The 10,134-nt window shown below is 53.0% G+C and overlaps 1 protein-coding gene across 2 annotated transcripts in view; it reads left to right on the top strand.

Moving 5' to 3' along the window:
* Positions 1 to 2,970: 2,970 nt before the first annotated feature.
* Arhgap23 (Rho GTPase activating protein 23) overlaps positions 2,971 to 10,134 on the top strand; it is a 93,101-nt gene continuing 85,937 nt past the window's right edge. Inside the window, exon 1 of one of the 2 annotated variants that reach the window (XM_026789891.1) lies at positions 2,971 to 3,090. In XM_026789891.1, the coding sequence (XP_026645692.1) occupies positions 3,082 to 3,090 (9 nt within the window). In that variant the 5' untranslated portion in view covers positions 2,971 to 3,081. Of the gene's footprint in view, positions 3,106 to 10,134 lie in introns of both variants that reach the window. The other variant, XM_026789890.1, reaches the window with a different exon arrangement.

Raw genomic sequence — 10,134 nt, 5'->3', positions numbered from 1 at the left:
CTCAAAGAAGCAGGTGCAGGAGGACAGCTTCCCTCTCCTCCTTTCTACTCCCTCCTGGGCCACCCTCCTTTCTTACCTCAGGGTTCTCAACGCCCCATTAGAGGGAGGAAGGCAGACTAGGCTGTATCACAGTGGTCCCCCCAAAAGGAACACCAGGTGGCATAGCAGGATACAGACTATCAGAACTGAATGACAAGGTCAGAAACAGTCTCCTGCTTCTAAAGCTAAAAATAACACAAGCTGAATTAATTCAACCCCTGTAGGAAGTATGAAGTGTGTGCACGCGGCTGGTTCGTGGGCACCCAGTATTTCTGCCCATGTTCTCTGTGATCTTTTCTGCCCCTGTTTTCCGTTGGAGCGCAGAGATGTGAGAATACTTGCCCAAGACCACAGGGTCTCTCAGGTAGACCTTGGACTTGAGTCTTGGTCTGTTTGGCTTTTGACAGGCTTCACCAAGAGACGGCTGGAAAATTCTCTGCTGACCGGAACTAAACATTTTCTTTAAAGGGAGGCTTGGAGTTGGCAGTAGGGATTCATACCTGCAATCCTAGCAGTCGGGAGAGAGCTGCAGGAGGAGGGTTCCATGGGTTCAAGAACAGCCTGAGCTCTGTACTTAGTTTAAGGCCAGTCAGGATTACAAGGGAGACTTGGCCTAAAAATATAAGGAAGCTGAAGGGAGTGTATTGGAGGGGCCAACACACTCATTAGGAGGCGAGAATGTCTGCTTGTCTTTTAATCTGAGAAAAGAACTAAGCTTCATAACAGGTGACCAGGCTGTGCCAGTCCTGTCCCCACTGCTCTACCCCTCAGGTGGTACAGCTGCTGCAGACTCTGACTTAGACAGGGTGCCAAAAGGTAGGAGCATGTCCAGGTCCCGAACCAGGTAAGATAGGTATATGGGCTTTTACTGGGGATCCATGTAATGGCCAAAGTCTGGGTAGAGATGGCGGATGGTACCACTCCTCTCTGTAAGGACTCTACTTGTAAATCTCTTGTTTCGAGTGTGTTTTGTTTGTTTTTCCCCGGGACAAGGTTTCATCTTTGTAGCCCAGGCTGTCCTGGAACTAGCTCTGTAGACCAGGCTGGCTTTGAACTCAGAGATCGGCCTGCCTCTGTCTCCCGAATGCTAAGATTAAAGGCGTATGCCACCACGCCCCACTTTGGAGCATTTGATAATTTGACATTGGGGTTTTACAGTAAAGTCACCATGAATTTGGCCAGAACCAAGGTCTTTAGGGATAGACCTTGCGAAGTCCTGGCCACGCAGAGGTTATTTCAGTAGCTTGGAAATGGGTGACTAGAGACACCCTGCTTTCATTTTCTAGTCGTTGAAGGAGAATGAGAGGGGCACCAATGGGAAGAATACGGTCTGGCCTCTGCAACCCGAGTCCAGCTCCTCCAGGGTCTGGAAGAGGCCAGTTGGGGGGTGGGAACATGCTTACTTGCTGGCACTCCTATCTTTTTAGTCCAAGACAGACTTAATATAAAGGGACAAAGGGTCCATTGACCCCATAGCCTTGTGACACCACTCAAGACTGCCCTCCCCTCCTCAGGCAGTCAGCAGAGCCCTTGGGTAGCAGACAGGGGCCATGAGGCCACCTAGAGGACATGGTGGTGAAGCCACAGTCAGCTGGGTGGGGAGTGTGTGGGTGGTACCAGGGCCAGCCAAGGATAAGGGAACTCTGGAACTCTGCTGCTACCCTCAGAGCAAACCTCCCGATGCCCCGCAGTATGGAGGCATGGGAGGGGCTGGCGAGTCCAACTTCAATACCAAAGAAACCAGCTGGGTGCTTAATTGGGTCTCCCTGCTCCCCAAGCTCCCCCCACACCCGGCCTATAAAGCCCCCTTTGTCTGGTAGGCTGAGATCTTAACTCTATTTCAGCTTCCCACTCCCTTCTCGCTCACCCTCTGGTGCTTGTCAGAGAGACTGGGTATGAAATGTGGGGCTAGTGTCTTGCCAGCCTGGACATCGGCGTGGGCATCAGCAGCCGCTCCTGCATGTGAATGGCGGGAATCTCACTGCCCAATTCAGAGCAGGTGAATTGGCTCCCCTGTCCCCTCTGGATTCCACTCTTGCCCTGGGGCAGAACGCCCACCTCATTTACGCCTGTTCATGTAATGTCCCTCTCAGTTTGGTTCTGCTTTGTCTGTGACAAGGAACACCCTGTTTTGGGTTGCCACAGAGAGGAGTCGCTTGGGCACGGTCTTGGGCTTCATCAGGGTTGGTGAACCTTATACTCTCGTCATGTGGGATCCAAAAGTCCCTTCTTGGTAGTGGGTTAGGTCATTCTCTGGTTTGGCTCATGGCTGGGGCATGGCATGCTGGGTGGGCGACAGGAATCTCCATCCATCCCTGTTCCCCACCCCCATGCCCGAGGCAAAATCCCCAGGGCGCGTTTACAGAAAGGCTGAACCTAGGCAACAAGGAATCACTTCTGCCAACTGCCTGTTCTCACCGCCATTGCCCTGTGGAGTGGCACAGTGCCTCCCTGTGTTCAGCACCTCGTGGGTATGTCTACTGGCTCTCAATCTCTGAAGTGGCCCATTGCCATTTGGGCCATCGGATCAGCTCTGCCACAAGCCTCTTGGTTCCCTTGTCCAAGCTTCTTCCTGGAGCCTGTGAAAGGAAAGGTGGGGCCCTCTCGATTTGGCTAGCCTCAGGAAAGTGACAAGGGTCTTCCCCTAGAGCCGGAGTCTTCTCTCCACGGACAAGATCCCAGGACAAGCAGCACTGCGGGTGGAGGCAGGAGGAGCCCCTGGATGTGTGAGGCCCTGGGATGCACAGTGTGTGTGATAGTGTGAGACTTCGCGCAGTTGGTGGCCGGTGTCTGCGTGTGAGAAGTGTGAGCTCGTGGAGCGCGGCCCCCACCCGGGCCGGGGGAGATAGCGGAGCCCGCGGAGGGGCGGAGCCTGCGGCGGGGCGGAGCCCGAGGCGGGGTGGGCTCGGGCAGCGGAGTCCAGGCGCTCCTGGCGTGGCTCGTGGTCGCCGGGTGCAGCTGCCTGGCCAGGGTACATGGAGGGGCCGCCGCCCCCTGCGCCCTCTGGGGCCAGCGCGCGGAGGACAGCATAGCGGTCGCAGCATGGAGCAGGTCAGCGGATGTCGGGTACGGGCGCGTGTCTGAGAACCAGGGCTGCGGGCGCGGTGACCCGGCGAGGGTGGGCGAGGCAGGAGTGATGGCCGGACTACGAGGGAGGGGTGCGGGCGCGGGGTCTCTGGGCGGGGCCGAGCTGGAGGAAAGGGAAGGGGCCGTACGACACAGAGCTGATTCCCACATGCACACGCGCGCTCTCGGGGGCACTCCCCCATCGCTGATAGCCAGGGAGGCACGAGCAGAGGGTGCACTCTACACCCCCCCCCACATTTAGAGGCCCCCATCTTCAGTCGGGAAGACAAGCCCCCAGCCCCTGCTCGCTAAACCTAGGCCTGAGGGGACGCGGGCTCTGCAGAACGGAGGGGTGGCCACACAACTCCGTTGTCCCCCTGGTCTCCACCCTCCAGTGGGACTTCAAGATACAGCGGCCCTTCCCCCCTACGTGTCAAGGGACTTCTCCCAGCCTGTCTGCCTCTTCTCCCAGTTACAGCAGCTGCAGCAACTGCTGCCACCATTTCACGGCAACGAGAGGAAGGGGTGGGCTAGGAGTCTCGCCACATGCGCCCCAAATGCAGCACTGCAGCTCTGGCCAGGTGGGCGGCTGCCTGCCTCTTACCCAGGTTTCTGGCTGGGCACTGAGGGTATGGGCTAGAGGCAGTGGCCAGGGAAAGACCCCCTGCTAGAGCTATCACTCTGTTAGCTCTACAAACCTCAGAGAGCCTGGCCAGTCAGGTCAGTGACCAGGAGGGCCCAGATTTTGGCTCACAGCTCTGGCTTTCAGAGGGGCAGCAATGGATGGGGGTGAAGTGTCCTCCATGCTCCCAAGGATGTGTGAGGTCCTTGGGTGGGGTTTGGAGTGGTGGAGTTGGCTTTTCCGTCTTTAGGTGTTTCTGGAAGTGCTGAACCTGTCCACATAACCATCTTTTTCCTGCTCTAGGCTGCTTTAGGCTGCTTAACCTCTTAAGATCCGACCACTCCCACTGAGCTCAGGTCCCTCCACTGTTACAGAGAGGTTCAGGCATGGGCTACCCACGATGGTGGAGAGTCACTAGATGGATGAACCTAGATTCTGGAAGGTTGGGAGGCATTGAGTGCTCCCGGTTTCTTTCCTGGGCTGGGCTGTGAGGTTTGGGGCGGGGTCATGGGCTACTCCAGTCTCCAGGCCTGTTTGGCATCTTGGCCATTAATTTAAATGGCCAGTGGCAGCTCCCCAAGCAGTAGGTCTGGTAGGGGGAAGGGACACTACTCCTCATGTCTTACTGCTGAGTGCTGATGGGCGCACTAAAAAGTCAGGGGTCTTACTAAAGGCGGCTGAATTCTTTAATCTTAGTATCAGTTTTATGTTACATGAATTTCACCTCCATGTTTTTGGTCTTTGAAGACAGGGTTTCTCTGTGGTTTTGGAGCCTGTCCTGGAACTAGGTTCTGTAGACCAGGCTGGCCTTGAACTCACAGAGATCCGCCTGCCTCTGCCTCCCAAGTGCTGAGATTAAAGGCGTGAGCCACCACACCCAGCTTGCTTGCTTGCTTGCTTGCTTTCTTTCTTTTTTTTTTTTTAGACAAGAAGGCTAGGGCCACTGTTTCTGTCCCCTACTGTCCCCACCCAAGTACTCCTCCAGGTGACTTTTGCTTCTAGAGGTACATCCTCTTTTATTCTGGTATCAGACTCTTCCCTTTCTCAAAGGACAGGCCTTACCAAGCCCATTGCCCAACCTCCCAGGGAGTAGAACAGGACAACAAGACATTGGGCTTTCTTTTCTTCTCCTCTTCCTCTCCTCTTCCTCTTCTCCTCTCCTCTCCTCTCCTCTCCTCTCCTCTCCTCTTCTCCTCTCTCTCTCTCTCTCTCTCTCTCTCTCTCTCTCTCTCTCTCTCTCTGTATGTGTATGTGTATGTATCACTGTGTGGCTGGGTTCCCTAGTGCTAGTGCTACAGGATGTACATGTGAGCCTGGCTTCAGGCCATGGGACTTCTGGCCTGGCTCTACAGAACGCTGCTCATAGGCCTGGACTGTGTGTCTCCAGGCTGCCGTGAGAGTTGCCAGCTATGGAGAAGAGCAAGGCTACTCAGCCCATGGCCTTCCAAATGTGAGCTCACTCTTATGTTGGACGTGGTGTGGGGGGATTTGTGCGAGCAGAGTGGAGGTGCCGGCTTGACATGTCTAAGACCTTGGGGTATCCTATACCCAGAGCCCTGCCCGCTTCTCTGCCAGTGACTGGTGTTCAAAGCCACCTGAAGCATCGCTTGTAAGGGGTGTTTCTGAAACCAGAGCTGCAGCAGCTCCTATTTTAAGTTTCCCATGTGCTAAGTCCTCTTATAAAGCAGAGAATCCGTTTATAGTGCAAGACCCTCCCTGTGTGTCTGCTTGGTATGTGTGGATTCTGGCATGGAGGGTTTCCTAAAGGGGAGCCTGTCTGGAATCTCTCCCAGGGGCTGGATTTGCCAGGTTCCCCCAATCTTGTTTCCAGCTCCGCCCCCTTTCCTCCCCATTGGACTCCCCTCTCTCCACCCAGGGCTGGCTGAGGGCCAGACAAAGGAGAGAGGGGCAGCTGCTGGGGATTTCCAGAGCTTCCAGGGGGAGGTGGGAGCCACCCACCCCTTTCTCCTCTCCCCTCCCCTCCCCTCTTTCCTTTTTCCTTGTCCTCCCTTCCACTCTCTTTGCTCCTCTACCCTTCCAGGAGGGCAGTCTGAGAGTGAGACCCTCCTATGTGGGGGCGGGGCAGAGCCTAGGCTGACCTGCTACCCCTCAGCCCCCAAAGTGCCCTAGCACAGAGCAAGGAGTTACCCTCAGACCTTACTTGAGTCCCGAATCTGAACTGGGAAAGCCCGGATAAATTACTTAACCTCTCTGAGCCCATTTCCTCATTCACACAGTGGACCTAATTATATTCATCTTCCAGGGTTCTCATGGGATTAAACGAAATTAGATTAGAAAGACTGTGAGCCATCACCAGCACTCAGCACCGTTCAGTCCCTTTCCCCTCCATCTTGGTGTTCCAAAGCCCTCCTAGCAGGTACCACCATCTCTGTGGGTCATCATTTATCTTCGTACACATGCTCAGTCCCTCAGTCCATGGCCCAGGGGCTCCCCTGGCTGACAATTCACAGTTAGGACCCTGTAGGGCAGAGACCCCACCCAAGGCCTCATCTCTTTGTGCCACCCCGTAGCAGTCAGTTCTGATGGAGCAGGGTTATCACCTCCTGCGGTGACACATGCTCAGCCTTCCTGTGACTGCTGCCAGCCCAGGGAAACTGCAGCCCCCAGCCAGCTGCCCAGGGGTTGCTAGGTGAGAGGCCCCAGCTATTTGGTAAGACCCTAATGGCTTAGCCCTAAACTAGCCAGAGATGTTTAGCCTCCCTTTCCCAAGTCCTGTCAGGCTTTCTGCCACAGGGGCCTGGCAGCAGAGATCAAGTAGGGACTGGCATCTTTTGGAATGAATAGTTTCCCCACTGACACCATTAAAAACTCTTTGTGATAGCCGGGCGGTGGTGGTGCACGCTTTTGATCCCAGCACTCTGTAGGCAGAGGCAGGCAGATCTCTGTGAGTTCGAGGCCAGCATCGAACAGACCAAGTCTACAGAGCAAGTTCCAGGACAACCAGGGCTACACAGAGAAACTCTTGCCGTGATAAAAGACTGCCCCCACCCCAAATTCTTTGTGATGCTTTCTGCCTTTAATCCCAGCACCCAGGAGGCAGAGGCAGACAGATCTCTGTCATTTTGAGGTCAGCCCTAGCCTATCTCGCAAGTTCCAGGCCAGCTAAGGTTATGTAGTGAGATTGTCTCAAGCAAAGCAAACAAACCCAAGGGTGTGAGTCTGCAGAGAAGGCTCACAGGTTTGCCAGAGCTTGCATCCCACCACTCCCTCCTTCCTCAGTCCTTGGCCACTCAGGGGCCTTCGAGAGTCTAAGCTAGCCTCCCAAGACCATTGCCTTCTTTTCTCAGTCCCTAGCCTCCATTGCAGTACCATCCCAGAGTATCCTTGTGGGTCCGCCTCCCTCCCTAGAATACGGGTTCCTTGAGGGCAAGCACGCCGTCTCTTTCATCAGACTGTCCCCACCACTCCATTGCTTTGGAGATGCAAACTCTAGAGAGGACAGGGTTCCCTCTGGGAGACTTCAGAGGATCTAGGAGCCGAAAGCCAGGGTTGCCAAGACCAGCTTTCCTGTCTAACCCTGCTCTCCTCTCTTCTTCCACCAGGGGGCACTCATTTTCCTTTATTGGAAGGCCTGCTGCAGAGGCCAAGTTCATGACCCTTTGGCCCTTTAATCCATCATTTTACAGACAATTCCTAACATATGGTGGCCCAAGTGGGGTAGCTTCTTAACTTTTTTTTTTTTTGAAACAAGGTCTTGTTATGTAACCAAGGCTGACCCGGTACTTTCCGTGTAGCCCAGACTAGCCTTGAGCTGATGGCAAACCTCCTATATCAGGCTCCTGTGTGTTGGATTACAGGTGTATGCCACCACACCCAGCTCAGTTTACAGGGTATTGGCTTTACCAGAGTGTAAAAGCAATATAACTTTAGCAAAAAACGCATTCTATTTTTTTTTAAAGATTTATTTATTTATCATGTATACAGTATTTTCAGTATTCTGCCTATATGTATGTCTGCAGGCCGAAAGAGGGCACCAGATCTCATTAGATGGTTGTGAGCCACCATGCAGTTGGTGGGAACTGAACTCAGGACCTTTGGAAGAGCAGGCAGTGCTCTTAACCTCTGAGCCATCTCTCCAGCCCCCGCATTCTATTTTTTTTTCCTAAAAATAAGTTCTCATGTAGCTCAGGTTGGCCTATGACTCGATATGTGTGGTTGGGGATGACCTTGAATGTCCACCCCTCTTCCCTTCCCCAGAGCTGGGATTATAGAGGGAAATGTACGCCCTGGCAGTGTTGAAGCGTGCACGGGCAGCCCGTATACAGTAGTTCTAGGTAGGCACTACCTCTCCTGGTACTGAGGATGGAATCCAGGACTTGGTGTGTGCTAGGGGAGCAGTCCACCAACTGAGTTCCAGCGTCCACACTTGTACCCAATCCTCTGACCTTCTCCTGGGGTGTATATGGCCCTGTCCTCTGTGGCTGTGGGGCACAATTTGCAGCCAGCTCCTTAGCCTAGGGGAGAACAGGCTGGACTCTGCACTGTATGACTAACTCGCGGATGTTAACTAGCTCTGCAGGTTGGAACAAGCAATGTAGACCAGGATGGCTCAGAACTCACACAGAGCTTCTGGCTTCTGCCTCCCCGGTGCTGGGATTGAAGGTGTATACTTCTACACCAAGGAATTTAGGATGTTTTCAATGGAAAAGAACCCATGTTCTTACAGCTCCAGGGAGCTTCAAGTCTGATGTTAAATGTGAGCCTCCATGCCTGTCCATTCACAAAGAGGAGAGAGAAGGCCTTACTGATTGATCTTCAAGGGTGGGATGGAAGCTCAGAGCATATACTTGTCCTAGAAGTCAGACAGCTGCCTAGTGAACAGGACTGGGCATCTCATCTCAGACCTCCCTCAATGACACTCTTAAACTTCTTGCCAACTCAGGACCAGGCCAACACTGAGGATTCCATGGCCCTTCCTGTGTGGTCCTCCTGGTCTCTGTCCAGTCCAGGGGATGCTTTTCTTCCATCCACTCAGCTTCCTCCCGTATGTCCTCAGTCTCTTCCCCAGACACATGTTTTCAAATGCTTGGCTTATCTTTTAATTACATCTCATGTGAACTGGTGTTTTGCCTGCATGTGTATCTGGGTGCCATGTGCGTGCGTGGTGCCAGTGAAGGCCAGAAGAGGCCGTTCTGTCCCCAGGAGCTGGAGTTACGGATGCTTGTGAACCACCATGTGGTTGCTGGGAACCGAACCTGAGTCTTCTGGAAGAGCAGCCAGCGCTCTTAACCACTGGGCCATCGCTCCAGCCTTCAAACATTTATTGTTTTTTGTGTGTCTATTTGTGTGCACATGCCTGTATGCCTGCCACCGTGCACATGTGGAGGTCAAAAGAAGTTTGTTCTGGCTTTTCACCATGAGGATTCTGGGGGCTGAACTCAGACATTAGCCTTGGAGGCAAGTTGTCTTAACTTGCTGCACCATTTTGCTTGGCCCTATACTAAAAACCACAACAGTGTTCTAAAGATATATTTATTTTATGCATGTGGGTATTTTAGCTGCATGTATGTCTGTGCACTACAAGTATGCCCGGTCCCTGTGGAGCTCAGAAAAGTGCATTGGATCCCCTTGAACTATACTTGTAGATGGTTGTGAGCCACCATGTGGGTGCTGGGAACTGAACCTGGGTCCTTTGTAAGAGCCACCTCTCTTAGCTGCAGAGCCATTTCTCTAGTCACTCTTAAAATAAACGTTTTAAGTATTTATTTATTTATTTATTTATTGAGACAGAATTTCTCTGTATAACAGCTCTAACTGCCCTGGAACTCACTGTGTAGACCAGACTGGCCTCCAGCTCACAGAGACCCACCTGCCTCTGTCCCCCGAGTGCTGGGATTAAAAGTGTGCACCAGTTCACCCAGCTAGTTATTTGTATCTTAGATGAATGAGTGTTTAGCTGGGTATATGTATGTGTACCACATTTGTATCTGGTACCTACTGAGGCCAACAAAGAATGGTGGACCCCTGGAACTAGAGTTACTGGGGGTTATGAGCTGCTATGTGGGTGCGGAACCAAACCTGGATCTTGTGCAAAAGCAGTGGGTAGGGGGCTGGAGAGATGGCTCAGCGGTTAAGAGCATTGCCTGCTCTTTCAGAGGTCCTGAGCTCAATTCCCGGCAACCACATGGTGGCTCACAACCATCTGTAATGAGGTCTGGGGCCCTCTTCTGGCCTGCAGGCATATACACAGACAGAATATTGTATACATAATAAGTAAATAAATAAATATTAAAAAAAAAAGCAGTGGGTACTTTTAATTGCCTAGCCATCCCTCCAGCTCCTCCACTCAACTCTGCTTTTTGAAGACAGGGTCTGATTATGTAGCCCAGGCTATCCTCAAACTCTCTGTCCAGACCACAGTGACTTCTGACTTGTGATCCTCCTGC

Source organism: Microtus ochrogaster, unplaced genomic scaffold, assembly GCF_000317375.1.
Source record: "Microtus ochrogaster isolate Prairie Vole_2 unplaced genomic scaffold, MicOch1.0 UNK31, whole genome shotgun sequence".
NCBI classification, from domain to species: domain Eukaryota; kingdom Metazoa; phylum Chordata; class Mammalia; order Rodentia; family Cricetidae; genus Microtus; species Microtus ochrogaster.
Note: the sequence above shows the minus strand (reverse complement) of the source record. Positions and strands in the feature narration are given on the sequence as shown.